Below are 21,098 nucleotides of genomic sequence, written 5' to 3' on the forward strand. Positions count from 1 at the left end.
ACAAACATCATGTTCGCTGTGAATCCAGCACCCAAAGGAAACGCCAGCTGTCGTAAGGTAGGAGCTTTTATCTTAGAGCTAAAGGCTAGTGTTGAAAAATGATAATATAACATGTAAACAAATAAATATTATTTAAACTACTAACAGGACGATTCTTTTTTGCGCAGGCTCGTTCAAAACTTTGCGCTAGTTTTATTTTTTATTTTGTTAGCCGCGTTAGCTTCAAGACAAAAACATCCACCGTTATGAACACGGAGGTTTCCTCCAGTGAAGTCGTTACGTCTCACGTAATATTTTTTAACCTGCTCCAGCCACATCCGAACTTTTACTCGCTGTCCTTTACCAAATCTTAAGCTATTGCTTCATTTCTGTGGGACCTGCTAATTTTTAATGGGAAGAGATGACAGACAGGAAGGACAGCCTCTGGCTGACTGTCCAGGCGGAAATCACGTGGGGTCACTGTGCATATAGCCCATTATCGCAATTTTTTACTAAACCATTTCAACATGCTTCATAAGTCAGTAGCAAACAGTGGATGAAATTGACAACTTAATTTAGATTTTAATTGTGACATTTTCTGACTACTTTGAAGTATAGAGCATCAAACACCAAAACAAGAGTCGTTTCTTATGTGGTTATTGATGCCTGTAGCGGTACAAAAAAAAAAAAAAAGTTATAATAGTTTGCTCAGCTATTCTAATTCAGCCTCTACCACCTCTACCATTCTCTACCAAGTGTGTAGTACTCAAAATATCAAGTTTAGATAAGGGTTGGACTAGTTTGAACTGGTTTATGCTGGTTTGGATTGGTTTAGACCTGGCTTGGATTTGTTTGGACTGGTTTATGCTGGTTTGGGCTGGTATAGACCTGGTTTGGATTGGTTTAGACTGGTTTATGCTGGTTTGGATTGGTTTAGACCTGGCTTGGATTTGTTTGGACTGGTTTATGCTGGTTTTATGCTGTCTCCCAAATGGTTATAAAATGTTTTTTAAATGGTTGTGGGGGTAACATTAAAGCATAAAGTTCAGTGGTGTAATCAAAATCAGTTGATACACCGTTCCAAATGAATTGCTTTTAAGACCATTTTCAGATAAACATTTTAACTAATATTTCAATTTTTCCAGATCTAACATATGCATGGGTATTCAATGAGTACCCATACTTTGTCCAGCAAGACAATCGGCGGTTTGTGTCGCAGCAGACGGGTAACCTTTACATTTCCAAAGTGGAGCCATCGGATGTGGGCAACTACACTTGTGTGGTCATGAACAGCGTCACGAAGGGCAAGGTTCAGAGTTCACCCACGTCATTGATCCTCAGGACCGACGGTAAAGTACCCTCAGTTTTATTTTTTGTGTGGGAAATCCAAATCCAAATTGGCCCCTGGTCAAGTCAAATTTCAAATGTCCTCAATTTTTTTCCCAATAATTATTCCTTGTTGAAGGTGCTCCTTTGGTGTTTAGGGAGCCAACATCTGAGAGACACTCTTTCTGAATCTAAATCCCCGAGTTATTTTTTCTAAAAAGTATTTATTTCACTGGACTAATTGATTTTAAAACTCTATAGAAACACTGCTCGCCTGTTTATTTATCTCATGCTCAACGGCCAATAAAGACTCTTAACAGCCAAATAAACTGCCTAATGTGAAATAAAGGCTTTTTATCGAAATGAATCTTTTGTCTGTCAAAATGGAATATTTGAAACAAATTTTACTCCAGAGCTGACCCAAACTGGGGGATTGGTCCAGTCCTCTTTTGCTTAAATAAAAAAATGTTAAAGGTGGCTCTGGCACTACAAGAGAGAAATAATCAGGTAGTGTTCCTGTAAGTGCATTTATCTTATAAAAATTGGCTTGAGCACCAGTGCTCCCTCTGTTCTCTTGACTTGCAGTCTGCTAATGCCAGTGAGTAAACAGTTACGCTTAAATGTAGGGCAGCAAACAAAGCCTCCAAATCTCTTCTTTGCTGACTCGGCTCTCTTTGAATTTCCTTTAAAAGCTTTCTCTTTTCCTCTCAGTGCTCTGTTGTTCTATTCACTGTTACGCTTTCATAGAAGGAGTGAATAAAGATTGCCCGGGAAAATGAATAAACCATAAGCCGTACGCCATTGGACCATTACATTGAGTGTTCTTGTGGCTTAACCAGTTAGTTTCTGCTCGGCGTTGTGTCCACGTAGCAGCGGCGTGCATTCAAATCCTGTCGCATCACTTGCACGCGCCGGTCTCCACGGCCTGAATGCTAATACAAATGCACTGTTTGAACGACCCACTCGACAACTGAAAAATGAAATCAACAGCCGAAAGGTTCCCACAATACCCGAACCAAGACGAGATTTTTAAATTATTTCCCGCTGATAGTATATCCGGGGTGTGTGTGGGTGACTGCACTTTGAAAGCAATGCTCCACTTTGGGGGGTTTTTTTGCCCACGAGATGATTGCAAGCTCATGTGTCTTTTATGCCTTACCTCTGTTAGCTTTCGCACGCTATTGTTTTGGTCCACGACGCAGGCCATATCGCGTGTAGCTCATGAATAACGTAAAGCTGAGTGAGAATTTATGCGCGTTTCTTTTTTTCTTTTTTATCGCAGGAGTGATGGGTGAATATGAGCCGAAAATAGAAGTTAATTTCCCAGACAATGTATCTGCCGCTAAAGGATCAACTGTAACGCTTGAGTGTTTCGCCCTTGGAAAGTAAGTATGTTTTTTTTGGGTGGTTTTAGTACAAGCTGCCAACATCTCCATTTCTATACGGCAATAGTATTTCATATTCTGTGTTTCAGTCCGAGCTGCTTTTAAAAAATGAATTGGCAAAAGCGCTCTCAAAAAATAAATCGATGTTGTGAATAGGATTTGCAGGGGGTTTTTAAGAGAGAAAATCACTACTTTCTGTGCAACATTTTCGTAAAGTGATTTCCTCTGACTTCGAAGGACTTCTAAGATTTTAATTCTACGTTTTGTTCTTCGCTTTCTTTTTTTTTTTTTCTCAAAGTCCTGTACCAGAAATCACCTGGAAAAGGGCAAATGGCGTCCCGTTCCCCAGCAAAGTCAAAATGAAATACTCCAACGCGGTGCTGGAAATCCCGAGCTTCCAGCAGGACGACACTGGAGGCTACGAGTGCGTGGCAGAGAACAAGATGGGCAAGAACATAGCCACGGGCAAACTGGCCTTTTACGGTAAGCACTCTGTTTTTTTTTTTGCTGTTTTTTTCCTGAGATCACACACTTTCATTAATGGTGGCTTTGCACAGAAATATGTAAATGTGCTGCTGCTGCATAATGCTGTGCTTTGTGATAACGCACATTAATGCCAGGCTCTCAATATTTAGCAGACACTCTGGAGTTTTTTAAAGGCGCAACCTTTGTCTTAAAATGCAGATTCTCTGGGCTGAATAATTAGGTTATTGTGATACTTTTATAATTTAGAATGTCATTGCGATTCACAAAATTATGCATGAAAATGAAATTGTTTTCACACCCACAAAAACACATAATAAGATTTTAAGTCACTGCACACTATTAAGCAAAAGTAGTCAAAAAACAACATTTTCATTAAAGGTATTTGCCAAAGCCGACCTATTTCTGAGCATACTGACAGTTTCTTAGTCTTTGAACGTAATAACAAGAGGGCAAAGTCTGTCTGCACAAATGGGAGACCAACACATTTTGAACCGTATGTGTTGATACTGACAACTAATTATTTTGACAGTTGTTCGGGCTTGTAAGAAAAGGGAACTCATTGTAACAAAGTTGAGCCTTTGATTTCCCTTTTTGTGCTTGTTCGCAGGCACAATGGAACTATTAAATGGTTATTTTTGATCCACAGCAACAGAACTTATCATGTCATTCATGTGTGCGCCCTCCCGACCTCATCAATAAGACATGTGTGTTCAGTTGAGAGTTTACTGAATCACCCCTGTAACATTGAGTTTTCCTTTTAAATAAACACTTTAGAAGACAGCTCATACTTAAGATCTTCGTCACATGCAATTTATGAAGGAGTGTAATTAAGAAAAAAACTAAACTAAAACATGAACATGAAAACTGCATGTGCTGTATGAAAGCTCATGAGTGCTCTTCATTCAAGGTGGAATGGAAAACTGTAATTGTTTCTGTATTTTGAGTTTAAAGAAAGAAAGTGATTGACTCAGTGCACACAAGATGAAAGCACTTATTAGCTGTGACGCAGGTGTGCTCATAAACCTGCCTGCAAACTGAATTCTTGCAGTATCCGTGTTCACAAACGCATGAGAATCCATCTTGTGCCGCTCACACCCCATTAACACCATTGCACGCTGTCCATGGTCAAAACCTTAACCATTATGATTATATTCATATTTGCTTTGACCAAATGCATGTGTGTCATTGAAATACTGAAGAACCGAAATGCGCTGACTTCCTCGACGGCCTGATTTGTTGGTGTGGCATCGTAACAGTTTCTATTGGATTACATAGTTTTATCAGTCTAAACCGCATCAGAAAGCCTCCAGTGACTTCCCCACCAGCGCCGATCTGTAGTATTATCCACATTTTCTCTTCCCACACACTGAGCGTCTTAGGAGCACAGCCCAGAACACTGCGCTCCGCTGCTGTACTGCCTTAAAATAAAATAAAAAAACATCGAGGAAAGCTTTTAACCCTGGTGCCAGCTCACTCTCACTGTCTCAAGTCAGATTTTCTCCATTGATTAGGAGAACGCTCTGCAAGAGATGATTTATTTTTGCATAAACACTGAATCCTAGGCGTCGTGCAAAATCTCAGTCAACATCTCTCGCCGCTCCTCCTTCCCACTCTTGTATTAATTAAGCTAATCAAGTCGTGGCTATGCACCGCTAATCAATTTCTGACACGAGATAGCAGTCATATCAATCTTTGTGTGTGACGTTTGGCGAGAAAGCCCTGTTGAATTATGCTTTGAGATCAGCAATGCAATAGAATAATGGCTAAAACATTATCGCCGTCTTTTCATACCATCACCTTGATTGTGCCATCGCCTCCTGAGTGTTCCGTCGAACATAATTTTCTATACCTGTTTCTTTTCTAGTTGCTTCTTTCTTTGTTGGATGATGACTACATTGACAGCAGTGAAATGAGAACTGACTGACGGCATGTACTGTACCTGCAGAGTGTGCGGTGTTCATTCCAGGCTTTGTGTGTTGTCATAAAAGAGCTTATACGCAGGGTATAGCAGAAGAACATGTGTACTAGGGCTGAATGATTATAGAAAAATGTCTCATTGTGATTTTTTTTGTCAAGTATTGCAACTGCGATCACATATTCGAATTGATCAAGTATTTAAAAGACTTAGGAAAGTGAATCAGATCATGGTTGTGACAAGAAGCTTTAAATTGAAATGCAGTTTTCCGTTTCAGTGCAATAACTGTCCTGGAGACATCTGGACTCATCTCGAATCATTCTAAAAATGTATTATAGACGATGTAGCGATGGCACTTTTGAACAAAAACCTCACCTCCTCTGAGCCCTGTAGGCCCCTGCAAGAAGCTGTGCCTATGGCAAATGTTATAATCATTTTAATAATTGTAGTATTTTAATTCTAATTTTAATTATAATCATTTGTTTTACAGGTTTTATTAGCCTTTTAAATTGTGTGTAAAGCATTACTTTATGTAGAAATTAGGTTCTACAAATGAACTGGCGACTGTAGTAAGACTGCACTGGTCATCATTTCTCCTGTGTATTTTATTGGTTTTGGATTGCTGTATTTCCTTCTGCCAACAAATTTACCTGCTGGTACGACAAAAGGAACCTTGAACCTGTTTTAAGGCAACATGGAATATCATTGTTGCAGCAATGTCACAACTGCACAGCAATGTAGAGATTGACCCACCTGCCCTTTGTTGAAATGCTCCATCTAAGAAAGTGTCTTCAACATGTCAGAGTATTTTCAGTTTTGCTACTTTATTTCTCTCGCTCATGTGCGCCTGAATAGGTGTGCCTCATAAAGTGTCTGTTGAGTGAGCGTATTTGTGACACGTGGTGCACAAAGGGCATAGTTAGCGTTTATAACTTTTCTGACTTGAGGTGAGGGGTTGTTCTTTGAGTGCTGGGAAAGGTGGCAATTCAGAAACCCTTTTACTTTTATAGTGCTCTCTCTGCTCAGTTGCCACGAGCTGCAAAACACATTTCAATGATGGAGTTTACACAAGGCAGTACTTGGAGGAGACCTGCAATTGTCTGTGTACTTTAAATGCCCCCCTGTAGTATTCAGTTGTCTAAGAAAACTCTCATTTAGATTAGTGTTGCCCATAAAGTGAGTTGGGGCCCCGGGGTAGAGCACTGTATATTTTTATGTGGGTCACCGTTTCATGAATTGATGGCCTTGTCTCCACTAACCGAGAATAGTCCCAATACTACTGTTAAGAGGACAAGCGCACACAATTGATTAGCCATATAAATCACTTAATTACTGTTTACATTATACACTCTGAGATGATGACAATTTTAGCTCTGATTTTAATTAATAGTTGGAATGGTACTATTGTTTAACTCAACAGTGTACACAAGGCTAGTTACAGCATCAAAATAGCATCTCTATGAGGATTCCGAAGTCTATGAGGCTGACGACATCAAAATATACGTCATTATAGTGATTAACGTCATTATAGTAATAACGTATATTTTGATAACGAATTGTGTTTTACAGCTGACAAGAAGGCGAGCCAATTCGTACTCAAACTTAAAGCAGTACTAAGTAACTTGTTTACCTTAATTAACCCTTTTCGTAGTCCCTCTGGGGGTAATACAAGTGTTGATGGGATGATTGGGGGGTCTTTCATCTCCTCCTGGTGTCTCTGGCCAGAAAACCATTATTGCAACTTTACCTGCACCGGGTCAGAGGCCCCAATACGCACTAATAGAATCATGAAGAAGAAACTAGCAGGCTAGCGGGCAAAGCTACCGGTGGGCTAGCACCACTTAAACAGTATTTACAACCAAGCTTCAGCGAAAAAAAAATATCTCCATTGTGTAATTGGATTTACAATATTCCTCTCTCTCTTTGTCTTTTCTGTCAGTGTAGTATTTACGTAGTATTTTACTCTAATGAGTAAAAAAAACGCAACATGCTACGACACCTGCAGTGGCGCTTATGGCCTCTTGGGGCATGAGTTACTTAGTTCTGCTTTAAGGTCAAGATGGATGTGTTAAAGTACATAAAATTATACTCAATCATTGAAACATACAAGCATGACTGGTTAAGCCCTTGGTAATGGTGGTAATTGAAAATGGTGTGAAATGATCATAATATCTCTGATCTCTAAGAGTACTTATTTTTCTTTTTTGAAATTTATTTTATTTTTATCATCCTCTTGTTTGACCCTGATTATAAAATCTTACACCCTCCAAGATGGAGCTTGACTTGGGTAAAGCATTCCCTTGACCCGAGCTATTCTTAAGTCTATGCAATTTTGATTTGGCATCGCAATGCTAGTGTTAAAGTTGTTTGTGACATTCTAGTAAGTGTACATTGATACAGGCCAGAGAACTTGATCATCTAAAACACACTATGGGGTAAGGTACAGTCAAAAGAAGAAACATTTAAGATTTCAGAGAGACTTTGACACGGGGAAGAAATGTTCATGGCTAACAAGTCTAAATATGAAAAAGCCAAGACTCCATGTGTCTAGTTTTTTATTCACTTGCTTCATACAGAGTTCAAATACCTTTGTACATCACTCAAACTGAAGTTTATGTTGTAGGTAAGGCTGTCTGTGTTGTTTTTCAACTTGTAGAAGAAGAAGAACTTTATTTTTTATAGCGCCTTTCGCAGACAGTCACAAAGCGCTTTACATGAGACAATAGTAATGATCTTGGTATTCTCGTCTTCCAGAAACAGTTCTATATGATTACATTACAACGACTTGAAATGGTTCTCTGTATTCGGTTCTTCTTCTAAACTGTATTTTTAACACTACATCAAGCCTATTACATTGACGCCTCAACCTCAAGTTACACAATCAAATAAAATGTAAAATGGTTTCACGCTCCAACAGTTTAGGATGTGGCCTTGACTTTATGGCATATTTAATGAGAGAAATTGAAGCTGCCTTGTTACTGATTTCCTGAAGTATTTGATGTTTCCACAGCCAAGCCCCAGTGGATTCAGACCATGAAGGACACGGCTTTGGCCATAGAGGAGCGACTGTACTGGGAGTGTCGGGCCAACGGCAAACCCAAACCCTCATACTCCTGGCTCAAGAATGGACAGCCGCTGGTCTCAGAAGTAAGCAGTCTTCACCCATCTCCATCAGTGATAATCAAAACATTATATTCTTACTATTTTCTGAAATGGGTGATCTTTGATTTATGCTTTTTACCATTTTCAGGGGCTAAATCCCAGCTTGGTTTAGTTTTATACTGTATTTTTGTCAATTCATTGTAAAGTTTGATAGAGATTAATGTTTTGATCATCTTTTCATATTCATGTTAATGTGACCATTATATTTCTTCTGTACATTCACAAAGTTTTGTTTAACCTATGTTTTTAATCTGGTAGAGTCCTAGTTTAGGAGGGAGATCTTTTCTTATAGATGGTACTGAGAAAGGTTTGAAGACCACTGAGAACCGTTCATGATTAATGCAAATAAATCTCAATGCAGTGTCCGTAGTTGGTCTCATACCATTACTGAGGGCTGAATTTTATAGAAAAATCCCTCAGTTGCCAATTTCAAAAGGTAAATTACCCCCTGTTTCCATCTCTACCACCTCTCAACATTGAATCGAGAGACTAAATCTCTCATGCATATTTTGTGTGTAGCCAAGAGCCAGGAGGAAACACATTGCAGCTATTGAAAATTGCAGTTGCCAGCGACGAGACGTGAATGTAGCTGTCTTCTATGGGCCCTTCCTTTTTGGCAGATTACACAGTCTTAGAGAGGATCAGTGCGGTCCCTGTGAGATGGGCCTATTTCACGTGAAAAGGGACAAGGGTTTTTTTTTTTTCCGTTATTCATGCCGCACGGTAAAGCTGCTGGATATTTAGGCGACAATGGGCTTAATCTCTAGTGCAGTTTACAATACAAAAGAACACCTTGGTTCAGACCACCGGAGATGCAGCTCTGGTTCTGGCGTGAATTTGATCATTTTGCCTTTTATTGAAGCATATCATATCTAATCTATAATACAACATGATGATCAAGATGCATTGGAAGAAGTACGTTTAAGCGCTTTTCGATATCTTTTTTTATTTTATTGAAACTTTTTACATATTCATTCAAATCACAGGCATATAAAACCAAAAATTGCTTGCGTTCAGTCTGTTTTCAATTTTAAATACAAGAGCATGACAATGATTTGCGAGACTGAAGAGATTTAGAAATAACCGCAGCCTTAATTTGCTACTTGCTTACCATTTAAAGTGGGAATATGTTGTGCAGTCCTAATTAACTTTGTTTTATTACCTGCACTTTCTTGACAGTAGCATGGTACCTTTGGATCGCAAACTTTGGTATACTTTGCCATTGTGAGGGAATCCACTCTTAAACTTTGGCTCTGGAGAAGATTTGTTCGGTCTCGCAATGCCATATGCTTATGCCAAGAAATGCCTAACTGTATCGATTTATCATACTCTGATAGCTTGTCCAGCTGTGTGTATAAGACTTTGTCAGATGATTGGATGATCAAACTCAAAAGTTGCTATAGCAGTAGACGATTGTGGGCGAGAGTAAAGATACTCCATGTCCCCTGGGTCACATATATGAGTTTTTTCAGTTGTTGTGAATGGCAAGACTTCTGATTACTATCTGTAAGAGGATTTGATACAAATGTTTGTAAAAGCAGAGCCTTTTTCTGTTAATTGAAGCATATCGCAGCCAGACAACAGTCATCATTTGCACATCTCCTTCTATTAAGTAATGGAAGATTTGTATCGGAAGATTTTTTTACAATCTCATAATACCATCTTTTTAATACTGCCATCTTTGACCCCACCTGACTTTTCTTGGCTGCCTCCAGGAGAAAGCAAATCTTCCGAACGCTCACTGAAAATCTCATTCAAAAAGCTCTATTCCTCTAGTGCGGGAATGCAAATGATGTTTATGATTGTGTCTGCGTGTCTCTTTCTTGCTTCATTACAGAAACACAGAGTAAATTGAGATTAGCTGATCGAACCATTAGCTTAACAACCGCCTTCACGAAGAACAGACGCAATTACACTCTGCTGCCACCAGTGTCATTACCAACATGTTTTACATGGCATAGGGGTATTCTTCATATCTTTTTTTCTGAAGTGTCAGTTCAGTCTTGCTTTCCTTTTAGTCAAACTAAAAAACAATACAAGACAAATGCTGGAGAATGGGTTTTTGTGATTCAAATCAGCTCGGCGCATAAAATTGCACTTTGCAACAAGACATAATTTTCAATGCAGACAACTGAGAATAAAAAGTGTATATTTAATTTTCTCCGTTTTATGGCTTGTAGAGGCTAGAGGGACACAAGATGTTTTGAGCGTGGGCTGCACTCTGGACCACAGCTAATAGCAGTGATAACACATGGACTTTGTGACAGACGACCGTTCACACGCGCCTTTATTCCAGATGGACTATTTAGAGGCACAAACTCATGCCTGCAGACTCAGAAATCCCTTTTCCTCAAAACACAATGCAACAAACATTTTAAAATAATTACAAAACAAAAAAACGTGTTCTGCGTTTAAACAATAAAAAAACAATTAGCATTATTGTAAAAAACAGTGACACAAAGCAAGCACCATCCAAAACTTAACCACAGTTCATAGGACTCATGCGACATCACTGCTTTTCCAAATGCAAAACTACAGATGCTATTTTTCTGATTGATAGAAGTGGCTTTTTTTCTATTGTTAAATCTCATTCTGCCTCACCATGTAATTGTTGTCGAATTGACTTTTGAAAATTGTGATAATCTTCTGAATTCTGTCTCCAGCCATGACAATCAATTGATATTTTTTGTGGTTCTCCTTTTTTAAGTCTGAGTTATTGTTCTGTAATTTTATTGAATAATTGCCCAGAAGAGAATGCTGGTTTCCCCAAGGCGCTTGAAAATCACTCTGATTTTCTGTTTCGCTTACATAGAGTTAAACTGGCCTCCTGAACAATCCTGCCTCACACCCCAAAATGATTAGCCGACAATATGCGGCGTGCTTTATTACTGGAACCCCATGTGTGAAGAATATCTCCAACCAAACAACAAAGAAAGTGCCTTGTGTAACGTACCGCTGTGCTGTGAAAAACTTTATTTGCTCTCCAATTTACAGCAGTGGAGTCCTTTGTTTGATCGACGCCCGGTGATGGTGCCTTGAAGCCAACATGCTGCTTGCTGCTCCTTTGGCCCGAAGCGTGCTGAGCCAAGCTAGAGCCACCTTTAAGACATCTGCTGTAATTGCTTTTCTTTTATCTGTTGCTTTTTTCTCTCTTCATAGGACAGGATCCACGTGGAGGAGAGCGTGCTGTCAGTCTCGGTGCTTACGCTGGCCGACGCGGGCATGTACCAGTGCGTGGCTGAGAACCGGCACGGTGTCATATACTTCGCCGCCGAACTCATGGTTTTAGGTAGGATTGGCATTTTGTCTGTGCGCTTCAAGCCTCCGGATCAGAATTTGAAAGGTCATCTCACTGTCATTCGGAAAAGGTTGTCCGGATTAGCGGGTAATGGGGTCAATGCGGATGGTTTTAGCGGGGTCAAATGTATTTTAAAAACATTTTTTGCTTCATCAGGCAGTGGGTCTCTTTGATGCCCGGGAATGGTAGTGGCATTTTAGACCCTCAATCCTTTCTGCCCTAAATCATTTATGACTTCTTTTGAAATGCTTTTACCGCACCCGTATCCTCACTTGTGATCCTAACATGTTTTCAATTCCCCTAACAAATTGAGAAACTGTCTGTTGTCATTACCCCTCGATGTGATATTTCTTGCACAGATTAAACTGGCACATTCTTTGCTCTCAGCGATTTGCTGCAGCCCCTTTTCTAAAGTCAGTTTTATGTTTTTTTTTCCTCCCCCCCTCCCATCAGCCTCTCCTCCAGACTTCACAGGGAACGTCCTCCGAGCCTTGCTCAAAGCTAAGGCAGGCACCACCGTAACACTGGAGTGCAAACCCCAGGCATATCCCATGGCCAGCATCCTGTGGAAGAAAGGCAACCTGCCTATTCACACCAGTGACAGGTGAAAATGCTATCTGCACTTCAAAAGGACTTAACTGTTTTAACTTGACATTTTAAGGCAGAATAGGAATTCAAATGCATGCGGCTGCAGGTCAAGATGAAAGGTCAGCATTTAATCTCCCTTTTTTTTTATTTCTATCTCCAGCACAGTTGACTCTAAACGCCAAACAAAATGCTCTTTTTGCACATCTTAATTTATGAAAAGTCCTCACCAAATAGAAACCTTTGTCTAGATCAGTGCACTCCAACCCTTTTCCTCCCAGTGACCCCTATTTTACCATTGAACCCCAAATCTTTTTGTCCAACACTACTACTGAACTACTGTATTTTATAGGGGTAAAAAACAACAACATTTTCCAGTAATTGTTGTTAAATATAATCTATTGCTGTGTCAATACATGAAACCAGGGACAGATCTAGAAAAAAAATCACGGTGTGGCAAGCAGGGTCAGGGATAAATTCTGGGGTAGCAACACATTTTACAATGTCAAATGTTTATAGCGGGATACCCAGGTTGTCTTTCCATTTAGATGCAGCTGAGCCTCCCAAAATTATATACAAAGCATTGTCCATAAGATAAGTAGGGGGTTTCTAACTGAGGTAAAATGTAAACTTTTGCACACAAAAAAAAAAGAAAAAAAATTGTCTTGGGAGCAACAGGAGTTGACACCTAGCTCCTTATTTAGGAGTTGTTATAATTCTTTTCCTGTCAAAAAAGTACAAACTGAGAGTGAGCCTCTGAAGTAGCTTCTAGAGCACCTGTGAGACGTCACATGACATCAGTGGGGTGACAGCTGGGGTGTGTGCCACCCCTCTAGATCCGCCCCTGCATGAAACACATTAAAATACTTCATGCAGGCTTGAATCTCTTTCTCAGAAGCTCTAGGGAATCATTGGACCTACTTTACACTGTTTCTCATTTTATCTCCAATGCTTTTTTTTTTCTTCTATTTTTTTGCTTGCATTATATTTGGTATTTTTGTATTGCATTAATCTTCTCCAAATCCAAGCTTCTGAAATTCTGGGATTGCTTGGTTATATATCTGTCAAGATGTGCTCTGCTCGTAATCAAATTATCCAAAATCCAGAGGCCTATTCACTGTTTATAGGATTATTGGGTATTATTGTAAAAAACAATTGGATGACTAACGAGGCGGCTTTATCCAAGAGAATAGATAAGCGATATTCTCTCTACAAATTCCTCTAGTTGAAACTTTAATTTTGAAGTCACATCTGAAAAGTTGCTGGACTTGGTAATATTGCGACTGTGTTTTCATTTGTGTCAAAGGTGATTCAAAGATGTTCTAAATTTGCTGATCATTTGTTCATCATGCAACATCATTTTAAAGCATTCATCACAAATCTTGGAATATGAGCTTAAATAAAGGTTTAATTAGATATTTCTCAGTCCCACCAAAAACTATCTTCAACTCTCAGATCATTGACAAGCTGGGATGCAAAGTTGTTGATTGTGACTGTGCTGTCCGCCCCTGCAGGATTCGATTGTCCCCCGACGGCACATTAAGACTGGCCAACGTGAGCAAGTCGGACGCAGGCAGCTATACGTGCTTCGCCAGGAATAGATTTGGCATGTCGAGTACCACCGGACGCCTGCTTGTTACCGGTGAGTTTGCTCTATTAAGTGTTGTTCTCTCCACTTCGTAAGCACAATTTATTGCACAGTAAAGATTATCACAAATGGGTGCCTCTGACCGCAAAGGACGCAAGTCAATAACCGGTGGGTAGCAAGCATAAACAAACTCCTGCTCTAAGGAGGCTGTCAACACACTGGGAAGCTTGTCCTCTTAGGCGATAAACAAAGAACCCCGGCATAATTAAGTAGCAGCCTTCAAAACATTGGGGATTAATTTCTCTTTTCCATTTTGAACAGGCGGAGATGCTGTGTTGGGCTAAACTTTGCAAACTCTTAATTTTATCGACTTTCTGGTCAAATTACATTTTCGCTGCTACTGCAATAAAGCACTTAACCACAGTTTGAGCAAAGTACTTGATCACAGATGTCCTTAGAGTTGCTGAAACCCTTAATTTACCTCGACAAGTGAAAGCTATGACAGCCTTAGCTTCCACAGAGGTGTGTCAACATTGTTGAAAATGTGTTCCCTCCCCGGTCGTCAACTCCTGAATGGTATTGTGCACACTGAAACTGCCAAGCCCGCCTTTTTTTTAATTAATTAGTAGCTTAATTTTCAAAGTAACTCGAAGGGGTGACCTTTTCTTTGATTATAAGTGTCTTAGCCACTCAAGCCATGCTCTTTCTATGTCCTTTACTCATTGATAGTCCATTTGAGGTACTTAGTTAAGAGTGCGTATCTTGCTTTGTACCTTTTTGTGTAGATTCATTATGCTGACTTTCGAAGCACGGCGGACTTAGCCAAATGATTCCCTTTTGCAGATTGTAAAACCCTGAGTTTTTGTCTCGCACGTAGGCCCCATTACATGAAGCTTTATCAGATCCGCCGCACATTGTAATTGCTATCAGGATTATTCGAGCTGTGTCAGCCTGAAGTATTAGGCCATTTTAGCAGCTGCACATTATCATATTATTTAAGTAAGACTTTTATGAGGCAGGGTTTTATATAGAGAATCCACTGCGACTCTGCCAATGATTTGCAATGTTCCCTGGTAGACTTTATTTTAACACAGTTCATCATGTTCAGTGGCAGATTGGGAATGGTTTATTTTATGGGTGTCTTATTAGGCAGTGCTGGAGAGGGGGCTCTTCTTCAAACCTGGTCAAGACAAAGTATTAAATATTCATAATCAGGAGTGGAAAAAATTACTTGATAGTACTTCTATTGGTGTAATTTATTTAGTAGAACCAGGAGGGTATTTTTAACTGATAGTTTTACTTTTAGTAATAGTAATAGTTTGAAACCAAGGGGGTCATTTATCAAACATTTTATTGTAGAAAAAAGGAGGACCACGTGTAAAAGTGGAGCAAACCACTCTCTCCAAAAAGACACAAGAAAAATGCTAATTTAGGTGTAAAGCAACCTCTTTCTTATTTATCATGACTACAACAGGTAAAACTGTGTGACAATGGTGCACATTGGATAGTCAGGAATTGGACTGACTGATACAGTTTGAGCACAGAGCCTGCCCTGAAAGTTAGATATCAGGCTTCATAGAAACCAATTCACAAAGATGCAACAATGATATGTTGTTGTGAAGACGGAAGAGACACAAAAACAGACCTACCTACATTGTTCTCACTTGTACACTGAGTCCCACTGGGCTTATGCATCTGACCCATGTCCTTTAGAGTCATGTCCAACACAAATACGAGGGAGGTGCAGCCCGTGGATCACCTGTTCTCATCCACAAGTGGCTCCAAATTTTCCATGCTTGAACGCAAGTTCCTGTGTCCATCCCTTTACCTCACTTAAAGCGCTGCTTCTCGTGTATAGTCTGAAAAGAACCTGATCCTGATTGGGGCGCAGAGCGCTGGTTGGCCTGTTGTTCAAAGCTTCGCTTAATTATCAGATTATAAGAGTTTCCTTATGCGTCCTGCAGTGCTCAACTGCCCTCAGGTCCTGCACCCAGATCCACTTGCACTGTGTGCTGAATGAGCGCATGGAGGACAATATTTCCCCCGTGCCATATTCACAATCAGCACTGTGCAAACCTGATAGTAAATGCTTGGAGAAGCCCACTTGTAAATCACAATATTTCATACAATATTGTATACACATGTATATTTTTCCTAATAAATTATTTCTCTGCATTGTCAAAGGTGTGAAATGGCAGCAGCACAGTAGTTTGCGCATCTTTTGCTCATCCAACATTCTCTCATTTACATATCAGATTTGCAGCCTTAACAATCCTTGCCATTTCGAATTGTAAATCAGGTGCAACGCGCCCATAAAAAAGCATATGCTATTTTCCAGAGTCCACTTGCTATTTGGCACCTGTCTTGATAAATGACCCCCAAAGTGCATTTGCGAAGGGCTGGTACCCTTCAATTTGCTCGGTATAAACAGTATAAGTGGCACTTGGTTTTCAGTATCTGTACTTTAACACTTGTTTACATTGTTCATTTGCTATAGATAAAATGGAATTGTTCATAAACTTCATAGCAGTTATACAATTTGAGAGTCTCTCTGCCTTCATCAAAGCTCCCTATAATCCCATGTGTAGCGTACAATAAAAAAAAGCCTTTTTCAGTGAGTGAAGAAGGCGTTCCTTTCTCCTTGAAAAAGTCATTATGAACTGCAGAATACCTGGTGATTAGAGGAAGTTGCATCATGCATGGGTGATACCGCTGCAAAATGCAAACAGATCAAAGATGGAAAACATAGGAAACTTCTGTAAATGACTTCTGTTAAATTTACTCTCACAAAGAAAGTAGAAGTCTGCATTGTAACCTCACCTTTGATCTTATGTATGATCTTTGGTCTTATGTTAGTATGTCAGCCCACCAGGTAAAATCCCTGTGCTCCTGTTGGTTTGTCTAGCCCTGTTATGGGTTCTAGCTCACTCTAGCAATTACCTAATGTGCCACATTACTCCTATTTTTCCTAACAACAATCATCTTTAAACAGGTGCAGATAAACTATGTACTTAGTCCAAATTACTCAGTTGAAACCAATTTATGCTTAACTCTTTTGTAGCTGTTTGTGAGAGCTGCAGTATTCTAATCTTTTCAGATTAGATTAGATTATTTATTTTGAGATACATTTACAGTACATGATAAATTCATGCACATTATATGCAACTTTGGCACATGAACAGATACACGATATATATTCAAACAATGTAAGTGATCAAATATTGAGCATATTCACATATTTACATTTAGTTTTCTGAACATCTCCAAACATGAAAAAGGGATGGGAAGAAGAAAGACAATCTTTGTGTAAGGATCTTTGTGTAATCTTTTTTTCTCAATATAGATCCAACCCGTATCACTCAGGGCCCGTCAGACATGGAGATCATTGTGGGCGAGAGCATCGTGTTGCCCTGTCAGGTGTCCTGTGACCCCGTGCTGGACATCTCCTTCTCCTGGGCCTTTAACGGACAGCTCATCGCCAAGGACGACGGCCATTTTGAGCTGGTGGGCGGGGTGAGTGACCCTCCTCAGTTCTTATATATCTTTCTATCTCAAATGTGCAAATGGGCAGTTGCCACCTCTCTGGCCACTTCATCCCTTTGGCTTTGATTTAAAGAGACAGCTCACCGCTTGACATCTCGACAAGAGATTTACTGCCAACATTTGGTGTGATACCATCTTTTAAAAGTGCTCCTAGAGGAATAATAGGCTGCGGGGATGTGAGACTCTTTGTAAAAAAAAAAAATGATGCTATTAAATCACTCATCCACTCAAAGCTGGGCTATTGTGCTCCGGTGAATGAAAACATGGTGCCTGTTATGTCAAAATACTCTGCAGGAATAAAAGAAACCTTCAGTTTAGCTTTTGCTCTTTGTGAGTACGACCAGTTTACAAATACTGCTTTTTATTGTAGTTCATGTAGGTCCAAGCCTATACAACATTGTTTCAATTCAATGGCAGCACAGGTGAAACAAGCATAATCAGGAAAACAATTAATTCAGACACCATTACATATTAAATTAGACTGGATTATCTAAGTAATTATAAGGAACTGGGGCTGCATGATTGAAAAAAAAAGACTAATAGGAAAATAACTTTATAGGAGGCATGTATCACATCGTGACAAGCACTGTTGTAGGTAATGCATTATCTGCTGAGTTGTTTGACAGGGATTCATCTCTCTGTGAGTTACTGACGCTCAGCCCACTGTAGTAATCGTTTGACTGGTCCTGAATTATTTTGAAGCCCCACTTTGCCACAGTCTGCTGCTCCGGGGCTCGTAACGGGACGGGGATGCACATCATTAGAGGTGTCTTTTTATTTTACAGGGAATGAAAGCATGACAGATTCTATTCTCCAGGATGACAGAACACCTCCACAGCACCCTCACACCTCGGAGATTACCTATTCTCCTGCTTTATGGGCTTCCTCCTCGTTCACAAAAGATATCATGGGCCATATACAGCGAGAATAATGGACTGTGGGGCTGAGACACTAAACATATGAACTTGAAATAGGTGTCGGAAGCTGCCTGCTTTTATGGAGACAGAAGTTTTTGTGTGGATTTTTTTTTTCTTTACATGTTTGAAAAGTTCAGCAAGCATAAAGCATGTGTTTCTTCCTACGCTAATCGCACAGTGTTGATGAATTGTTGCCAGTCTTCTCCAGGATTTGGAAAGTGTAAATTAGTTTACAAATATGCACAATATTAAAATACAGACACTGGCATGGCGGGTTGAGCATTCACATCACCAACCTGAGGGCCTGGCACCATGTCCAAGCAAGTGCAGAACACTTCACCCACATAACGGTATTTGACTGCCAAATCACTATAGTTATGGCTACTGTGGTAACATGAAAAAAGCAACCTGAGAGTAGGGGTGGGCCATATCGCATTGCATATCGTTATCGCAATATAATTTTTTGATATCGTTGTAATTTTTGATATCGCTGTGGACACGATATTATTTATGTTACACTCAGCTCCATCAGAGCAGCATAAACGCTGACTGTAGGACACAGGGACAGGTGCTTAAAAACGAAAAAATTGAGAACAGGTTCACAAACTAGGATTTTTTCTCGGTGCAGACGTGCAACATAAAACATATAACACAGAATTTAGATACAAATAAGCTATACAACTTTAAACTATAAGGCTATAGGGGCATACTATTACAATAAATAAGATTTAAAAAAAAGAAAGAAACAACAATAAAAGAGACTTACCGTTTTTTTGTTTTCCCTAAATAAGTCAGCCCTATCTCCTTAATAAAGCACCCCCTGCTGCCACAGTTCAACACTGACACATTTTACACCACAGTTTAGGAGATGCATACACAGGATTATAGACATTTGGAAAAATCGGCCAAACATATCATAGAAAACCCCATATCAGTCGACATCTAAAATAAATTGCTTATTAAATACTCAGCAGATATAGTAGTTAGTCAGTAGTTTCTAGTTGCATAGTTTACCAGATCTTTCCTGAAAAAGAATCGAATTTGATGTACAGCTTGTCATTTTAATAAAGTTCTGAGAAATGTAGATTTTTTTTCTTGGCAAACATCCTAACTGCATGTACATTGAGTTCAGGGTGCTGCTTTTCTCCAGTACAATCATTCTTGTATATAAAAGAAGAGATGAAGCGAAGGCTTTGACACCAGACGCAAGCGAATGAGCTGTCAATCACATCTGTCAATCTTCATGTCTTTTGGGGCCGTGCGATAATAATTTGTCAGAAAATCTTCCTTTCGCAAATCAATTTTTGACAGATGCACCCAAAGAGAACCGAAAGGGTGTTACTTATATTTATTCTTACTTGTTTGTGAAGTTTTTTAAATCTCACTGTCTGTCAATGGCGCAACATTTCACTCCTGAAATCTGGTCTCGTCAGCATGTGATCCCTCTTTCCCCCAACTTCCCCTGTGTATGAAATGTCCCCAGTCCAAAGAGATTATCAACTTAACTTCTGCTGCTTCAAGGAATTAATTTCCATAATTAAACCATGCTGGCTCCGCCGTCCTCTCTCCCCTGCCAACTCTAAGAGAACAATTTCACCACTAATTCGCCACTTTGCCGCTTATAGCCGTCTCCTGTGATGTGACTCTAGATACGGCCTATTTCTCTCCAATAAAACCGTGTTTGTGTAGTTACTAGCACAGCAGGTTTTGGAGGTCACGTTCGACAACCTTTATAGGAAAACCACTAAAACACTACTGGCCGCGTTGGACATAAAAATCAATTTGTAATTTTTTCCTTGCCTTGATCCTTTTTAAATTCCGGACATCTTGCTCAGAAAGGCCAGCATTATGTTTTGTGATGAAAATATCTTTGTCCGTTTCTGTGTGCCCACTATTTATTGCGCCTTATGTATGCTCGACTACATTCTTTAATAAGCTGTCACCGGGTCTGTTATCTTTCATGCTACATAACGCTCTCTCTCCCTCCTTTGGCAGAGAACAGCGGGAGATCTGATGATTAGGAACATTCAGCTTTACCACGCGGGCAAATATATCTGCGTGGTGGATACGGATGTGGAGAGCCTGTCAGCCGTGGCCGTATTGATCGTGAAAGGTAAGAAAGCCTTCTCTTTGCTCGGGCTAATTAAATGCAAGCTGCACAGTGTTCTAAGCTTCCCCCTTTTTTTCATAAATGCGCTGCTAACTATTGTCGCCAATCTCGCTCTGCTCTAATGCCAAAAAATTGACGTATCGCTTTTATGACAAGCAAGAAAATGCATCCCTTTAAAAACAAAATTGCATCTGTCTGCTCTCACGGCTCTATGGGTCTTTAAACTCAGATGTAATTGCAGTGTGCACAAGCTGGTTTGTTGTTTTTATTCATTTCAGAAGTCATCATGTCACAAAGTGCAGTTTAGATGTCAAAGTTATTTAGTTTATTGTCAGCCGCTCTGGAGGAGGGCTTGTCTTAAAGTGGCAGTCACTGGGGACATGAGCGAAAGGAGAAGTTGACGCAAGTGTCCAAGTCTCAAACGCTGGTGTTGGTGGCATATATAATTCATCATCTCAGTGACTCAGTGGCAGAGCGTTTGCCCAACAATCCAAAGTTTGGCAATTCGACCAAAGCTCTGAACAGAACACATTGCAGTTGTGTCCCTGGTTAAAGGAAGTACCGGATTTTCTTTTTTGTTTGCAAACAATAGAATATTTTCAACTTTCTTTACTACATTTTCCTCCCAGGGATGAGTTTATAAGATGTTTCAGTTTATTTCAGGGAGCAACAGTAATGCTAAAAAATACTAACCCGCTGGTTTGAGACAAAAATGCTGTATAATAAAATCCACTGACCTTTTTCCCCACAAATGTAAGATACTTTTACATTATATAAATACAATTTCATTCCATAATTTAAAAA

The 21,098-nt window shown here is 39.7% G+C and overlaps 1 protein-coding gene across 1 annotated transcript in view; it reads left to right on the forward strand.

Annotated features, from left to right (window-relative positions):
- cntn3a.2 (contactin 3a, tandem duplicate 2) overlaps positions 1–21,098 on the forward strand; it is a 74,385-nt gene that overhangs the window by 26,850 nt on the left and 26,437 nt on the right. Inside the window, exons 6-14 of the mRNA XM_079558592.1 lie at positions 1,125–1,328; positions 2,588–2,690; positions 2,989–3,173; positions 8,102–8,238; positions 11,413–11,542; positions 12,005–12,155; positions 13,651–13,778; positions 17,068–17,237; positions 20,180–20,297. Of these exons, the coding sequence (XP_079414718.1) occupies positions 1,125–1,328; positions 2,588–2,690; positions 2,989–3,173; positions 8,102–8,238; positions 11,413–11,542; positions 12,005–12,155; positions 13,651–13,778; positions 17,068–17,237; positions 20,180–20,297 (1,326 nt within the window). The remainder of the gene's footprint in view (positions 1–1,124; positions 1,329–2,587; positions 2,691–2,988; positions 3,174–8,101; positions 8,239–11,412; positions 11,543–12,004; positions 12,156–13,650; positions 13,779–17,067; positions 17,238–20,179; positions 20,298–21,098) is intronic.

This window comes from Gobius niger, assembly GCF_951799975.1.
Source record: "Gobius niger genome assembly, chromosome: 6".
NCBI lineage: Eukaryota > Metazoa > Chordata > Actinopteri > Gobiiformes > Gobiidae > Gobius > Gobius niger.